Genomic DNA, 17,841 nt, shown 5'->3' with positions numbered 1-17,841 from the left:
GTGTTCTGATTCTCCACTAGGTGTCAGTAATTGTTCATTTTTCAGTTTTTTCAAATAGAAAGTTATTGTTATTATATATTTTTTATAATTTCATCAAGAGCCTTTAAGGTGCAGTCTAAACAGGTTTTGTTTTTTTTTAGTTTCTAGATTTATCCAGACTGTAGTATTTTAAGTTGAATTTCAATACATTTCTTTCTCCCTTAGTATTAATTTGCCGCTTCCGTCTACGAGGGAGTGGGGATGTGGTCCCCTCCCTTCACTTTTGGAGATTTTCTTGCTTTGGGAGCCTTTCCCAAGGATTCAGTTAAGAGATAGAATAGAGAAGATCAGTATTCTCACCAATTCTAAGCACGCTGTTCACTGATGTTCAGGTTCGTGCTCTTGGACTTTGGCTGCAAGTAGCTTGGGCTAGACGCTGATATCATGCTAGCCTTTCTCCTGTCGAGTCGGAGGCTTCTCCCGGATCAAATGAAGCGACTGCTGTCACTTCGTGATCAATGGGGCACCCCTCTTTCACGGTCGCCTCTACGGGGCAACTTCAGACCCCTTTAGGGTCCCCCAGGCAGGAGGAAACTAGCCGTGGGGAGTGGAGTTCTGCTCTCCTGTGACCGTGCGCTACAGGCGCAAAACCGGAAGTCCTCAAAAATGGTCATCTCAATAATACAGCCATCTCAGCAAGTGTCTGGTATTCTATCAAAAGGGGTGGAGCTAATCTAAATTTGGAGGGAAGCATGTTCTATAATGCAGATGCCATGGCATACAAGGCACTTCTTCTAGGACCCACCAAATATAGATTCCTAGATGATGGAACCTGCAACTTGTCCTGTCTGTCAGATCTGATGGTGCAGATTGATATAATAATAATAATAATAATAATAATAATAATAATAATAATAATAATAATAATAACAACAACAACAACAACAACAACAACAACAACAACAATAATAAAAAATAAAGTTTGAAGGGACCTTGGAGGTCATCAAGTCCAACCCCCTGCTCAGGCAGGTAACCCTATACCATTTTGGACAAATGGCTGTCCAGTTTCTTCTTAAAAACTTCCAGTGTTGGAGCTTCACCGCTTCTGGAGGCAGGTTGTTCCACTGGTTAATTGTTCTAACTGTCAGGAAGTTTCTCCTTAGTTCTAGGTTGCTTCTCTCCTTGATTAGTTTCCATCCATTGCTTCTTGTCCTGCCTTCAGGCGCTTTGGAAAATAGCTTGACTCCCTCTTCTTTGTGGCAGCCCCTGAGATATTGGAACACTGCTATCATGTCCCCCCTCGTCCTTCTCTTCATTAAACTAGACATACCCAATTCCATCAACCTTTCCTTATATGTTTTAGTCTCCAGTCCCCTAATCATCTTTGTTGCTCTTCTCTGTACTCTTTCTAGAGTCTCAACATCTTTTTTACATCGTGGTGACCAAAACTGGATGCAGTATTCCAAGTGTGGCCTTACCAAGGCATTGTAGAGTGGTATTAATACTGTTAATGCAGCCTACCACTGTGTTGGCTTTTTTGGCAGCTGCAGCACACTGCTGGCTCATATTTAAATGATTGTCTACTAGGACTCCGAGATCCCTCTCACAGTTGCTACTATTGAGCAAGGTACCCCCTATACTATACCTGTACATTTGGTTTTTCTTGCCTAAATGTAGAAACTTACTTTTTTCACCATTGAATTTCATTTTGTTAGATAGCGCCCAGTGTTCAAGTCTGTCCAGATCCTCCTATATCCTAAGCCTGTCTTCTGGAGTGTTGGCTATTCCTGCAAGCTTGGTGTCGTCTGCAAATTTGATGAGTTCCCCATCTATCCCCTCGTCCAAATTGTTGATGAAGATGTTGAAGAGCACTGGGCCTAGAACAGAGCCCTGGGGCACCCCACTACACACTTCCCTCCATGTAGATGCAGTTCCATTGAGGACCACACGCTGAATACGGCCGGTCAGCCAGCTACGGATCCATCTGGTGGTGATGCTGTCTAACCCGCATTTTTCTATCTTCTCAAGTAGTAGGTTGTGATCTACTTTGTCAAATGCCTTACTGAAGTCCAAGTAAATTATATCCACAGCATTCCTCTGGTCCACTAATTTTGTCACTTGGTCAAAGAATGCAATAAGATTTGTCTGGCATGATCTGTTTTTGACAAACCCATGTTGGCTTTTAGTAATGACTTTGTTTGCCTGTAGGTGTTCGCTGATTCGTTGTTTGATTATCTTTTCCAGAATCTTCCCAGGTATTGAGGTCAGGCTGATAGGTCTGTAATTTCCTGGATCCATTTTTTTCCTTTTTTGAAGGTGGGAACTACATCAGCTCTTTTCCAGTCCTCTGGTAGTTCCCCAGTGCTCCAGGATCTTTGAAAAATATAGTTCAGTGCTTCAGAGATCACATCTGCCAGTTCCTTGAGAACCTTGGGGTGTAATCCATCTGGTCCTGGTGATTTGAATTCAGCTAGGCTGGACAGGTGCTCACTTACCATTTTCTTGCCTATCTTAACTTGTGTTTCTATTCTGTTTTTTATGGCACTATTTTTGATAGGTTGGTCTGTTTTTTCCCTTTGTGTAAAGACAGATGTGAAAAATGAGTTAAATAGTTCTGCTTTCTTCTTGTTGCTTGTCACATTCTTGCCACTTTTACCCACTAATGGACCAATCGTTTCCTTCACTTTTTTCTTGTTTTTTACATGTTGAAAGAAGCTTTTTTTGTTATTTTTGATTTTGGTCACAAGCCTTAGTTCATTTTGAGCCTTAGCTTTCCTCACTTCATCTTTGCAGGCTCGGGCTATTTGCTGATATTCTGACTTAGTTATGTGCCCCTCTTTCCACTTTCTATGCTTGTCCTTTTTATCTTTCAATTTATCAGAGAGTTCTTTATGCAGCCATGCTGGTTTCTTTTGAGAACTGTTATTTTTCCTCTTTGTTGGTATTGTGCTAAACTGGGCTTTTATTATCTCACTTTTCAAAATTTCCCAAGCTTCTTGAGTTGTTTTCCCCTGGAGGATTCTCATCCATGGAATCCTTCCCAAACCCTCTCTAAGTTTATTGAAATTAGCTCTCTTGAAGTCCAAGACTCCAGTTTGACTGTGTTCTATTGCTTGTGCTTCCATAATGTTGAATTCCAATATTGCATGATCACTTCCTCCCAAGGTTCCTATGGCTTCAACACCTTCTATCATTTCATCTCTGTTAATGAGAATTAGATTCAAAATGGCTAATCCCCTAGTTTCCTTCTCTACTTTTTGGGAGACAAAGTTGTCTGCCCAGGTTTGTCAGGAATCTGTTTGATCTTCCACTTGGTGCAGAGTTTGTCTCCCAGTTGATGTCAGGGTAGTTAAAGTCCCCCATTACTATTGTGATGTGCTTCCTACATACCTTAGTTAGCTGACTAGCAAAAAGTTCATCTATTTCCTCTGTTTGGTTGGGTGGCCTATAGTATACACCTATGGTAATGTCGTCCCCCCCCCTTTTATATTGACCCAAATGCATTCAAGACAGTTTTCATTATTGTTGTGCTCTATTTCTGTAGAGATGGTAGTTATTTCTTATATAGAGAGCAACTCCACCTCTTTTGTTTGGTCTGTTTCTTTTAAATTTAAATCCCTCTAGCTGTGTGTTCCATTTGTGGGTTTCATCCCACCATGTTTCCGTAATGGCAACAATATCATATCTGCCCTCATTAACCTGAATTTCTAGTTCACCCTGTTTGCTGTTCATACTCTGTGCATTGGTGTATAGACATTTGAGTTCTTTATGACTGGCCCTGTGTTTACTTTCTATATAACCTGTGTGGTGTCTGAATTCCCCTATTGTCTTATTACCTGTTTGGTTAGTGCACTTTGTGTGGCAGTCGCTATTAAAAGCTTGATTTTGCTTGACAGCAAGGTTGATGTTCTTGTCCACATACATATCTATGTTACATGCACTGGTAGCCCTATAATTTTTAGATTGCCGGGGACAGGGATGTTCTTTATCAATTAGCTCACTGTCCCCACTGTTTAGTTTAAATATTTCTCCAGAAAATCTGTGAATTTATAGCCGGATAACTCAGTCCCTTTCTTTGATGGATGCAAACCATATCTTTTGTACATTTTTTCATTGGACCAGCTGCTGACATCGTGACTAATATATCCAAAGCCTTCCCCTTTACTCCACTCCTTTAGCCACATATTGAATTGTGCTATACACTGGCCAAGTAAAGGCAGTTCCTCAGATAACTCAATCCCATGCCATGAAGGACTTTAAAGATTAAAACCAGCACATTGAGTTGGACCACAGCAGAGGTGACATGCACTGGTGTAGGAGCACACATAACTGCCTGCCCCTCTGCATTCTAAAGTATCTGGGTATTCTTCAGGGACAGCCCCATGTAAAGCATAATGCAGTAGTCCAAGGCTTTTCAACCTTTTCACAGATTGTACCACTTTTAGGACATAACAATATTTGAGTACCACCAGTGCTTAGCAAGGTGTCAAAAACTTGATGACGAAAAGAAAGGGGGGGGGATTTTGCGTTTTACTGATTAGATTCATTTGTTGTTATAGAAATGGCTAGTTTATAATATTATGGAAAAGTAAAAAGTTGAGGTTCAATGTTAGTGCTTCCATCTACTGCAACAGAGGAAGTCTGTTCTTTTTCCCTTCTCCCCCTCACTTTCCCCCCCTTTTTCCTCCCCATTGCATGCTACTATTTGCTTTTGTATTTTTGTATTTTATTTTATAATCTAATAAAATGTTACAAACTGTAGAAAAAAGTAAAAAAGTACCGGTTTTAATTTCTTCAGCAGCTGTTCCTTTGCTGAATCACTTTCCCTTTGCACTGACAAATGTATGATGAATTTATCCATATTTATTAATATGCACCACTACCAGCTAGCTCAGGGGTCTTCAAACTTGGCATTTTTAGGACTCGTGGACAATTCCCAGAATTCCTCAGCCAAGCCCAGTCAGTCCTGCAGCTCCAGTTGCCTCTCCCTCAGGCTTGGGTCGCTTCAGCTCATTCCCCTCCCCCACTACACTTCTCTAGGACGGTCACGTATCACCTGCCATATGCCAAAGTAACACAGGTGGTATGCGTACCACCGGTTGAAAAGCCTTGCAGTAGTCCAATCTGGAAGTGACTAGGGCATAAGTGAATGTAAGCAGGGCTGCTGAACCAGGAATGAGCAGAACTGGTGCACAAGACAAAACTATGCAAAGATCCTCAAAGCCACAATTGCCAGCTTTTCATCGAGCAGGAGTCATAAGGCTAGAACAACCCCCAAATTGTGCATTAGGTCTGTTGGGGGCAGGGCAGACCCATCCAGCACCAAAATTGGTATAGTCCTGGAACCAGTGGGCTTGTTATTTCCCATTGGAGCTGATACAGAAGAATACCAAAGTCGATGGTATCAAAAGCTGCCAAGAGGTCAAGTTGATCAAGGATGGATGCACTAGCCTCATTCTGCCTACAATAGAGGCCATCCAAACTCATACCAATGCCATATTAGGATTATTGTAGAGCAGTCCTCTTTTGCTTTGTAGTTTGAGAAAAAGAAGCAATCTTAAATGCTTACTCAAAGGGTTGTGTCTTTTCCAATAAAAGAATTTGTGGCAATAGGGAATGCATTCCTTATTCAAGACTAGTGCACAACTTAACAGTTGACTTGGATTCACAGCTCCTACTCAGAGAGCAGATGCCTGTTGTACCCAAGGAAACCATTGCTCAGATATACTGCATGCTGGTTTTATTCTTTCAGGGACTAGGATACCCCTTCAATCAGGCTCTTACGTTGTCAGCACAACTTAAAGGCACTACGTTGGGAAGGATATTTTAGGGGATTGGGAACATTTCCTATATTTATAGGTTCCCTCCCCTCTTTGAACCTAATGGAATGCTTCCCAACTGGATGAAATCACAGTTTATTGTTATGTTTGGAATAATATGTGAATTTAAGTGCATATGTTAAAACTGGAAACAAACCATGATCATGTTGCAACTACAAATCACTCTGACCTTCTAAGATTTGTTTATTAACTACAATTTCAAAGCAGTTCTATTTTGCTGGTGAAAATGTTTATTTAGCCATGATCCTACAGAGTACCAACTTGTTGCTATTGAAAGAGTTGCAAGATATGCACAGCTTGTTCTTAGAACCTAGAAGTGGTGAACTCTTTCTAAACCACTGATATGTTTGGAATGCCTACAGGTTTCTTTATCTGTGTTCTCTTTTCCCTTGCTCAAACATGGATATATCTTAGAATAGAAAAAGGATTCAAAGCAGCTAATTTACAGTACATAGCCATGCTCAAAAAATGATAATTTCTTTAAATAAATTGACTACATTTCAAGCAGTTTGATACTTTCATACCTAGTAATTTGCCATATAGAATTTGAATCATGCAGCTCATTTCAATCATGAACAGTGGCAGGATTATAATTACAACAAAGTGCTTTGTCTATAGATCTTGTCTACCAAAGAGAAGAAAATACAAATGGAAGATTGTGCTAAAATTACTGAACACTTTATTGTGGTTCTTCCTCGACTCTTGGCAAAGGTAATGTGCAGCTGCGCTTGTGAATGCATATTCAATAACTAATTTGAATTTTAGCAGCACACTAATATCCTGTTTTCCTTTGCAGTATTCACTAGATACAGAAAAAGTGACAAACCTTCTGCAGATCTCACAGTATTTTGATTTAGAGCGGTACAGTACTAGTTCATTCAATAAGGTGAATTTACTTTTATGACGGATGGGGAGATAGAAAATTGTGAGAAATATGGTGAAAAAAATGTCATTCATTGATTGTTTCATTTTTACTACTGAAATAAATACCATTATTATGTTTGTTTTCATCACCCTTCTTAAAAATTGAAATGATGCCTGGGACATGGTGAGAAAATATGGCCTTTGCCACAAAAGCAGTTTCACCTGAAATAATTTGAAGGGTAATTTTTCAGACTCTGCAGATATGGAATCTTCTTGATTATTCACCTTTTATTTCTGCACATCTAACTGCGCTAAATGCTCTGCGAGGTTTGATGATAAACCTGATTTATGAATTAGACTTTATATTTCTTATTTTATATTGTAACTATGCAGTGCCTTGTTCGAGGCTTATAATGCATTTAAGGCTAAACAAATATGCTCCTAAATTCAAACTGAGTACAGTACCATTTGTGGACAACACTGGTTTAAGTAATCTACTACTGTTTAGGATATTAATAATTCCTTTTCTTGCAGGACCTCGATGCTTTATTGAGAGAGGTAAAAGCCATTGTAATGATACACTCAAACACTAATATCCTAGAGACCTGCTCCAGGCTATACAGTATTCTTTCCAGAGAAGAACTTACTATTCATAACCAAGTGGCTTTTGCTAGAGCTGAACTGGTGAATGAATGGGTGGAGAAACTAAATCAACTACTAGGTATTTTTTGGCATAAGGTAAATATGAGTTTTGTATTTAATCAGAAGCAAAACTTAGATATCTGGAACAAAATAGTGATTTTTTTTCTAAACTGTAAAATACACTGTTTTTATGTTAGTGAGAACTGAGATATACAAGCAAATGCCATTTTCATATATGATTAATTTACAAACTAGGAAAAAATTATTAAATTATATCAATAGGTAAAAGGTAAAGGTTTTCCCCTTTCCAGTCGTGTCTGACTCTAGGGGGCGGTGCTCATCTTGTTTCTTAGCCAAGAGAGCCAGCATTGTCTGAAGACATTTCCATGGTCATCTGACCAGTATGACTATACACTGAGATGCATGAAATACTGTTACCTTCCCATTGAAGTGGTACCTATTTATCTACTCACATTTGCATGCTTTTGAACTGCTAGGTAGACAGGAGCTGGGGTGAGAATGGGAGCTCATCCCATCGCATGGTGCTCAGGTGTTGTCAGCTTTCCAACTGACAAGCTCAGCATCTTTAACTGCTGAGCCATTTCCCTCCCTATATGTCAATATGAAGCCAAAATTATCTAATATTTTGTACATATGATTGTTTGTCAGTCACAATACTGAGATTCTTGTCCCTTCTGTAGTTTATTTGTTCCCTTCTCTCCAGTTGTGAGGATAATTCAGACACCCCATGAAGGAATTACCTACTTTCATTGTTGCTACCTCTGAATTAGTAAAGATATCTATGATGCACATGTTAAGGCAAGACAGTAGTACATATGATAAAATGAAAATGTGTATCATGGTGGACTTCCTATAGAAAAATATTGTAGACTGATCATATATGAAGTCATTCAAGGTTTAGTATTAGTCTTTTGTTTCCTTTAAAGAATGTATTACAATCCTGTAGGAGTGTACAGAAATTCTGTACATTGTACAGAAAAGGTTTTGTTTCAACTATCACATTCTGGGAGTTGTATCAGGCAGTTTGGATTAGCTGTGATTTGGCAGAAATAAAACCTGGAATGATCTGAATCTAGGTATTTTATGGAGCAGTTTTTTTCTATCTCTTTTCAGCTAATCTCAACATTGCATATCCTGCTAATGCTCTCAGCTAGTCCTCCTAGGGCTTTCCTTGAGATGCTTCTAGGCCAACATTCCAGTATGACATTTCTCACTGGCATCCCTGCACCCTTTCATAGGTCCTCCCCTTTTCCCTTTTACAATCTTCCAGTGCTTCTTCCCACTTTTCTCCACAAATCACAAAATAGTCCTCTTCCCTTCCTGAAACTTTCAAAACACGTATTTTGATTTGGGCATAGACCGCCATGAACAGTTGTGTATGCATCAGATAATTCAGGCACATGTCTGAATTGCTTGCTACAGGACTAATGCATTAAATATTTCAGTAGAAAAAATGTTAGAATTTGATATACTTCTTTGGAGTGTACATTGTGAATGTTCTTGCCAAAATTTACATTTTTTTAAAAAACATTTTATTTAAGACTTTCCTACTTCTCCTTTCTTTAAAGAAATAGTTCAAAGTTACACAACAAAATAAAACTATATTATAAAAATATAAAAGCATATACAATAGTGTGAAAGCACATTAAATCAGCTAAAGCCCTTATGAACCACTTCTTCTCCTTGGTCCTAAAAATAACAATAAAATGAAAGAACAGAGTGATATTTATTTCGTTTTGAAGGTTATATTTTATTTTGGGATTATTTAAAAGCCTGTATTTTGTTGATTGTCTACTGAAATCTATTCAGAAAAAACTAATTTAAAAGAGGAATTAATTTGGAAATAAAATATATCTTATTTCATATTGTGGCTTATAAGAACATTATCTTACATTGCTTTTAAAGTTTTGTTGCTGGTTGAAAATATTTGTAAGATGTTTTAAATGCTAAATATGGCTTTGGGATTTGTATTTCTGTGCATATGTTGAGGAAGGGGACTGTAAAAATACTTGAAAAGGTTTTAGTTGGTTCTAAGAATATATAAGAGCAGCTGTTGGAAATATGAATAGCCTGCAGACTTAGTTCAATAACAGTTGATCAACTGTGCCATGACTAACAGATGTCATTCCACTGGGTAAGTGTTCATCCTGACAGCTTTTTTTTTTAAAAAAATGTATTAGTCAGATTCAAACACCATATTTATTTTGGTTGTGGATAAAAAAGAATAATACATTTTGTACCAGCCTTGTAATTTATGCAGTGAAGTCAGCAAAATTTTGCATTGTACATCTTAGTTTCTATAATCTGATCACACAATCATTTTGGAATTGTAGTTAACAATGAAAACAAAGATAAAGGTTTTATAAATAATGTGAAAACTAAGAGAATTAACTAAATTTGTTTAATTTTAAGTTCTAGTTCTTCAAATTTGCTGCATCATGCTAGTGAAGGCATTTTTCGTAAAGAGATTTAACATGTCCACATATGTCAGCATTGGGAATCAAGGGTAGAAACATAATGGGAAAAAATAAAGAGGAATTCAATTTTAGTTGTGAAAATTAGATAGCAGTTGGATATTGCTTTCTAAGACTGCAAGAAAAGGACTATTTAATAAAATTGCCTTGTATCATTAAGCTATTTTATAGTTGATAACTACTGCATTTTCCATGATCTTTAAAATTCTATGTTTGTCTGTAATTGTAAAACAATGGAATTCAAAGGCTTCCATTGAGCGTAACCAGTCTCTCTTCTAAAAAAGTGTTTTAGCAATAATTTTTATGACTAAAAACATAGAGACACATATATTTTGACCAATCAAATGAATGGTCTCCCCCAAAGGGAAGGAGAATCATTTATTTTATTTTATCGATGCATAGCTCTATTCTTTTCTTACCAGGGCATGGATCAACCACACATGAAACTGCAATAAAAAACAAGTAAAGCCTAGGTCATAAAAATCCCAATAAAATAAAGAACCAATTAAATATTTAAAAGCCCTCAATGAATTGGCAGGGTAACTACTCTTCAAAAAGAGCTTAGTAACTGGAAAAACCCTGATTCAAAGACGCATTGAGCCCTTGTAATTTGAGAGAAATAGATAAATTTTTAGTGAAGATAATAAATTACAGTAGAGGAAGATTTGTACTGAGGTACATAGTTGTATGAACATTCAGGTCTGGATACGGCCAGCTTTCCCTATTCTCGGTGCCCTTTCTGAATACAGTTAGCAGGAAAATGTGTGCATCACACTGAATGTGAGGAAATCCAGAAAACAAGTAATTTTAGTTCCTTTCTAAGTGTTCAAAGACAGGATAAGTTTCATGAATGAAGGCAAATATTCGTGTCCCAGGATAATGCTGAAGGATCTAATCTGGGTCGATCACTGGGACCAGAAATTTTGTCTTCTGAGCTTTTGGACTCGTGCTGGAGCCCATCTTTAGGGAACTTCTCTCTAGCAGAGTGTGTACTGTTCTGTGTATGGTATTTAAATGGTACCTGTTATATGTGGCTTTTTAGATGCTGATTGAAGTGTGTTGATGGCTGGCTTTTAAGTCGTTGGCTGTTTGCTTGTGCTGCCCAGCCCTCGCCTTCTAAGTAGGTGATAGGCTGATGGTAAATTAGCACTCCTGTTGACTGATGAAGGGCTTGTTTCCCAGACTTCAATCACTTCCTTGGCTGTTTTTCTGCCTGTCCAACAATCTTAATAGCTGCAAAGTTGAATGTGTGTCCTTGTTCATTTCAGTGTGAGACTACCAATGAATTCGGGTGTCCTCATCTGACCTCTCGCTTGTGTTTTTGCAATCTGGTGGTTAGCTTCCTTCCTGTCTGTCCTACCTACATAATCACAGGAACAATCTATGCAGGGGATTTGGTAGATTACATTGGAAGTATCTCCCACCTACAAGCGATCTTTACAATGCATAATTTGTCCTTGTATGGTAGCCTCTGGGCGGTATGCAATGCCCACTTGCAGATCTCGGAAACTGCATTCTACAGCTTTCAAAATGTTTTTGATGTATGGCAGGGTGTGCCATGTGGTTGGTTTCGTATCTTGTTTCTTCCTTTCTCTTTCATATAACCTGGCTAAATGGCTGTCACAAAACTTAAGCTTCCTGATCCAACCCTTGAACAGCACAGTCACATCATCCACACAATTTCTGACAAAATTACAAGGCTTAAATGTGGTTCCTGATGAGACCATGGTCTCCTTTGATGTAGTGTCCCAATTTACATCCCTCCCTCCCCATCTAGCATATGAAATAATAGATAGAAAACTAGAAGAAGAATGCAACACAGATCAGAACAAGCTAACAGGACACAAATCATGAAGCTACTCCACTTCTTCACATTCAAAAGCGAAATGTACGAACAAATAAAAGGGACACCCATGGGATCCCCAATATCAGGAGTAATTGGAGAAACAGTCCTGCATGAACTAGAACACTGTGCATTTCAGAACTACACACCTAAGTTCTGGTGCAACTATGTGGATGACATGTTTGTCATCAAGAGAAATGCACTTTAAAGATTTTCATACCATCCTGAACTCCATCTTCCGGAGGAGAACATCCCCTGGTGAGAACAATCAGTCAATCAAATAAGCCACTTGATTGGCTCCATCTCACTCTGGGTTCCCTAGGCCTGTTGGCAAAACTAGGTCTTCAGGGCCTTGTAAAAGAGTGTCAAAGTGGGGGCTAATCTTATCTTAATGAGGGGATGTTCCATAGGGAAGGAACTCCCACAAAGAAAGCCCTTCTTCTTGGTCCCTTTAGATGTACCTCCTTAGGAGAGGAGACCTATAACATTCCCTGCCTCCTTGCTCTACATCGCGCAACGTATCAGGAAAGTTTGGCCATTGCTGACAATGAGGTGGGTGCGGCTTCCGCATGATACGTCCAGCCCACGGGCCGGCAGTTTGACACCCCGGCTCTAGTGGGTCAGGTAGATGTGACTGGGAAAAGATATTTCAAATAATCTGATCCCAAGCCATATAGGGCTTTAGAGGTGGCAACCTTTAAAGGGAGCTGAACCACATATTGGACCAAAGAAACAATAATTATTTGTAACAGTTTGTGAAAATATCTTTGAGAGACAGGAGGAAGAGGTACAGCCTAGACAATATACTGATAAACAAAATCAGTCTAGAGGAGGAGTGGGAGTGGAGAAAGGGTCTCAGAAGGAAACTCCTTAGTTCTCTGAACACTGAGGGCAGGGGAGGGGGGAAGTGTTTCAGACTTGCAAGTTTCTGTCACTGTAAGCATACAATAAATTGTCACTACACATGGTTATTGGTTTCTTGTCTGGACTACTCTGAAGGGCTGACTCTATTAGTGCTATTGCAATTTCTCTGTTTTTTAGAATTATTTATATCTTCCCTTTCAATTCTACTAAGGCAACTTGCATGTAACATCAACGATCATTGAAATGAAAACAATTTGAAAGGGAGTATACATAGCGCTGGAGTATGGACCATGGATATAGGGAGTGCTATGTGTCTGTGTGTATAGGAAGAGGAGACAGGCATGCAGCTAGTCCCTTTCACCTCTTAAGATTTTTAACATTTTGTTTAAATGTTAAATAGCTGCAAGCAGTAGAAAGACATTTATGACAAACTTCTAATGAGGACAGGCAGTTAGCTATTCAAGCACAGCTCAGCTTTTTTTTGCATATGATTCTAGGAAGATGGTGTTTCTGCAGAAGAAGAAGGAATTCAGCATCTGACCTGCACTTTGCGACAAATAGCTGCTTTTCATAAGTGAGTTTTTTTTTTATTCCAATTCCTCATTCCACATTTTGATGCTGTGTAACCCAGTATACAGTAGTTAGCATTAGGTGCTTCGCCTACACAGTCCAAGAGAAAGAACCAAGTTGTAGCTAGTGGTCTGGATTCCCTCTCTCATTTACAGATCACAGACTCCTCTCTGGAATGAACAAGGATGAAAATTTTCAGTCTCCTTCCCCTCCTTTTGGTTTTGAACTGGAAGGGTGTGGGGGAAAGTGAATGTTTAAAACCCATTAAAATAACTTTAATACTTTTAAATGGCTTGTCTTCTGAGAAAAGGATCTAATAAATGGCTTGGGAAGCCATTGAAACCACAAATATAAGCCCCAAGAGATTATTGGGGAACAACCAACTTCTCAAGCCTGGCATCTAATATAGCAGCTTGGATTTTGGGACATAATCCCTATGTCCACAGGAGTACAGTGATCCAGAATCAAGTATCAAAAGGCTGAAAGAAGCAAATACACAGTGCTGAGGGAAGAATTCTTTAAGACTAATGGGATACTTGAGAATTGCTTAGGTATGATTTGCTACCACTAGAGAACTCTGGCTTGAGCTTTCTGAGACCTGGCATCCATTTTCTCCCTTTCAGCCCACTGGAAAACAGGGCCAAACATCAAACATTTCGCCCCCTCTACTTTGGTGATCTCTTAACATGTTATCTGTGATCCCCAGACAAAGCACAAGGAAAGAAGAGAGAGTGCAGCTCCCCAGTTAAAAGAAAAAATGGGTGTTAGAATTAAAATTGCTTTTCAAATAATACTCAAGAGTTTACTTGAAAAATGTCAGAGGTTTCAGAATTCCTTGGTGCTTATGAGTGCTTATGTTTGTTTTTTGGATAAATTTAATTTCTTTAAAAAATGTCCTGTTGACCCTTTCAGTGCCTAGATGGTATGCTAGATGATCTCAACACAATGCATTAACTTATTCTAATACAGAATTTTGGTAACAAAAATGTTTTAGCAGAAGTCAAATAAAATACCTATACAGATAGTCCTCGGGTTATGAATGTAATGGAGCCTGCCAATTACATTCGTAACCCTAGGATTCGTTGGAGTGAATCACGTAAAATGAACATGAAAACTCCCTGCTTTTGCACACACATTTGCTAATCGAATGTGTGGGTCGTTAGATGCACATGAGGTATCTCAGGGTGGGAAAGGCCATGGCAGGGCCTAGTGATGAAACAGGCCACTTGCTTAAGACCACCCAAGGCCTCCCCTGACCCACTGAGATATGTGTAATTGCCTCTCCCCCGCGAGATCACAGTGCCCAGAAGCTTCCAGTCTCCATGCAAAATGTTTGCAAGCTGAAGGGACGGGCTGCCTCAAAGCATCCCGTCGGCTTGCAAATGTTTTGCGTCGAAAGTGAAATGTTCTGGATGCCGTGATCTTGCGGCCTGAAGTCCCGCGAGATCACCGCGCCCAGAACATTTCATTCTTGGCATGTGAAAAGTGTTTGCAAGTTGATCGGATGCTGGAAGCGAAATCGTCAAAGAAACCGTGGCCGAAAGGAGACAAATCTTCACCAGGTAAGTGACCTGGCACGATGGGATGGAAAAGGGGAAGCAATTGTGGGGAGTGGGGGGAGGAATAGGCAGGGTGAATGTTGCAGGGCCACTGTGGTCATTCGTAAGGGTGAACGACTGCTGTGGTGCTGCAACATTCGTAATTTCGTAAATACTTGGGGGTTATTGTGTAACTTCAAATGGTCACTAAGTGAACTGTTGTAACTCAGGGATTATCTGTATGTTATTGCTTGAAATTAAAGAGATCTTTGGTTTTCTATAAGTGGTACTGGTTAAAAAGACCACTTCCATTTACTCCCCTGAGACAAATAATTTCATTTTTTAAAAAAATAAATAAACTAATTTAATCTATATTGTGTTTTCAATATTGCTAGCCTGGGAAATTTTGGAGACTTTTTGAAGACAAAATTAAGTGAATGTAGAACAGACATGTCAGTAGCAACATACTATTCAAAGTGAAATTGTTATGACTTTGAAATTATTTGGGCTTATGTTTTATTTCTTTCTGGATTGTGTAGTGCCCATGATCTCACCAAATGGAACCTCTATGACAAGATGTATAAGCTTCTTGTTTCTGAGTTGGAACAGAGACCTTTACCTATTCAGGTAATTTTAACTGAGCATTGACTATATGTGCCCTCCCAAATATATTTCTTGTTTGAACATCCTTGTTAAATTTGAATGTTCCTAATTTTGTATTTTATTAGACTGAATTTCAGCTAATATGAAATTAATTAATGTGGCAAATAAATTCTTAATTTAGTGACTCAGCCTGTATTATTCATAGTAATCTGTTACAGCTAAAGCATTAGATTTATCATAATGATACAGGTTTTTGTGGGCTCTAGATAGGACATACTTAAATTGTGATCATGCTTTTGCTTGCTTGTCTCTTTTGCAGATTATTTTGCCTTCTTTACAGTGTGCTTATTTTGCACTACTTTGGCAGCTCCCTTCAATGGCAGATTCTCCATCTTCCAAGGTTAGGCTCATAATAATGATTAGAATTTTTTTTACATATTTATCTATGTTAGTCAGTTTAGAGCAGATGTGTCCAATCTGCAGCCTTGGTCAGCTAGTAATACAGCCTCACAAGATCGTAAACTTTTAATATTATTATGTGATTTATATACATTAACTATATTATATATTTTATATGCTGCCTAAGAGGATTCCCTTTCACTCATTGCGGCCCAAGCAAGCCAAAAGGTTGGGCACCCATGATTTAGAGTGATAATATTATTCAAACTCATACTTCCAATACAGGAGGTAGTTCATAGACACAATTGTTCAGATTCCCAATCCAGAGTTATTTAGAAATTTTTGTACAAAATATATTCTATCTCACTTTTTCCTTGCTAATTCAATAGAACAATGTTCGATGTATAATATCAGGGCTGATCTTAATTTGGAGGAGTAAAAGTTTAGGTAGAGATAAACTATCTATTAGGAAATCAGTGTAACCTTGATAAGATCATAGTATTTTTTGATCATATGTATACTGGCCACAAGCTGTGGAAAGTCATGCCAGGGTTGCTTTTTAATATAATCTGTATTTTTAAAAAGTATATAATTTTGGGATATAAATTATTAGTTTATTAATTTATTGTTTGCTCTTATTATTATATACTGCTTTAGTTTGCAACTTGCATGTCCAATAAGTGGGGTATCCAGTCTGTAGATGTAGAGTCATGGAAAAAGCAAGGAAATCCCATTAAAGCCTTGCTTTATATTTGTACTATTTCTTTCATACATCTTATCATGAGATTGTATCCAAAACAATTAAATATATTGCAAGTATTTATGATATTTTAAATAAATTACTGGTTCTTAGCATGGGTATTTTGGTTTTCTGAGAGGTATGGGTGTAGGGAATTCTTTGGAAAATAACTAAAGCGGAACTTCTTGTCCAGTTTGAAATCTGGATTTTTGACAGATTATTAAACATAGGATAAGAAAAAAAGTTGTTGAATATTTGTACCAATCAAAACAATATATTTTGGAATGAAACTTTCAGAATATAAAGAGGAAATGACCTTAATCAGGCTATCTCATATTTCTTCCTAAGATTTCTCATAACCTATATCAGCCCTTTAATGATCTGAAAAAAATACATCTGAGCTTCTTTTTTAACCCAGTAACATTCAAAGATGAAATACTGAATAGCTGAAAGGGAATTTTAGATAGATAACCTTTATTGTCATTTTTACTGTGGGCAGAATGGCATACATTAAAAATGAAATTTAGTTGCTTGCTCTCTAAGTGTACACATGCAGAACACACATTTAAACATACTATATACAGCATACGTATAGAGCTTGTTGTTGTTAGATGTGAAGTTGTGTCCGACCCATTGCGACCCCATGGACAACATTCCTCCAGGCCTTCCTGTCCTCTACCATCTTCTGGAGTCCATTTAAGCTCACGTCTACTGCTTCAGTGACTCCATCCAGCCACCTCATTCTCTGTCGTCCCGTTTTTCTATTGCCCTCAATCTTTCCCAGCATTAGGCTCTTCTCCAGTGAGTCCTTCCTTCTCATTAGGTGGCCAAAGTACTTGAGTTTCAACTTCAGGATCTGGCCTTGTAAAGAGAAGTCAGGGTTGATCTCCTCTAGGACTGACCAGTTTGATCGCTTTGCAGTCCAGGGGACTCGTAGGAGTCTTCTCCAGCACCATAGTTGAAAGGCCTCAATTCTTTGGCGCTCAGCCTTTCTTATGGTCCAACTTTCACAGCCATACATTGCAACTGGGAAAACCATGGCCTTGACTATACGTACTTTTGTTGGCAGGGTGATGTCTCTGCTTTTGAGTATGCTGTCTAGATTTGCCATAGCTTTCCTCCCCAGGAGCAAGCGTCTTTTAATTTCTTGGATGCAGTCCCCATCTGTGGTGATCTTGGAGCCCAGGAAGATAAAATCTGTCACTACCTCCATTTCTTCCCCATCTATTTGCCAGCAATTGAGAGGGCCGGATGCCATGATCTTGTTTTTCTTAATGTTGAGTTTCAAGCCAACTTTTGCACTCTCCTTCTTCACCCGCATCAAGAGGCTCTTTAGTTCCTCTTCACTTTCTGCCATTAGAGTGGTATCATCTGCATATCTTAGGTTGTTGATATTTCTCCCGGCAATCTTAATTCCAACTTTTGATTCATCTAGCCCTGCCTTTCTCATGATGTGCTCTGCATA

The 17,841-nt window shown here is 38.6% G+C and overlaps 1 protein-coding gene across 1 annotated transcript in view; it reads left to right on the top strand.

Moving 5' to 3' along the window:
• The window catches only part of LOC107284250 (cohesin subunit SA-2), a 109,554-nt gene that overhangs the window by 67,005 nt on the left and 24,708 nt on the right, over positions 1 to 17,841 (top strand). The window contains exons 19-24 of the mRNA XM_015812276.1: positions 6,438 to 6,530; positions 6,616 to 6,705; positions 7,218 to 7,421; positions 13,025 to 13,101; positions 15,175 to 15,262; positions 15,558 to 15,638. Of these exons, the coding sequence (XP_015667762.1) occupies positions 6,438 to 6,530; positions 6,616 to 6,705; positions 7,218 to 7,421; positions 13,025 to 13,101; positions 15,175 to 15,262; positions 15,558 to 15,638 (633 nt within the window). The remainder of the gene's footprint in view (positions 1 to 6,437; positions 6,531 to 6,615; positions 6,706 to 7,217; positions 7,422 to 13,024; positions 13,102 to 15,174; positions 15,263 to 15,557; positions 15,639 to 17,841) is intronic.

Source organism: Protobothrops mucrosquamatus, unplaced genomic scaffold (genome assembly GCF_001527695.2).
Source record: "Protobothrops mucrosquamatus isolate PMUCROS unplaced genomic scaffold, P.Mucros_1.0 scaffold77, whole genome shotgun sequence".
NCBI lineage: Eukaryota > Metazoa > Chordata > Lepidosauria > Squamata > Viperidae > Protobothrops > Protobothrops mucrosquamatus.
This window is presented reverse-complemented; position numbering and strand designations above follow the sequence as displayed.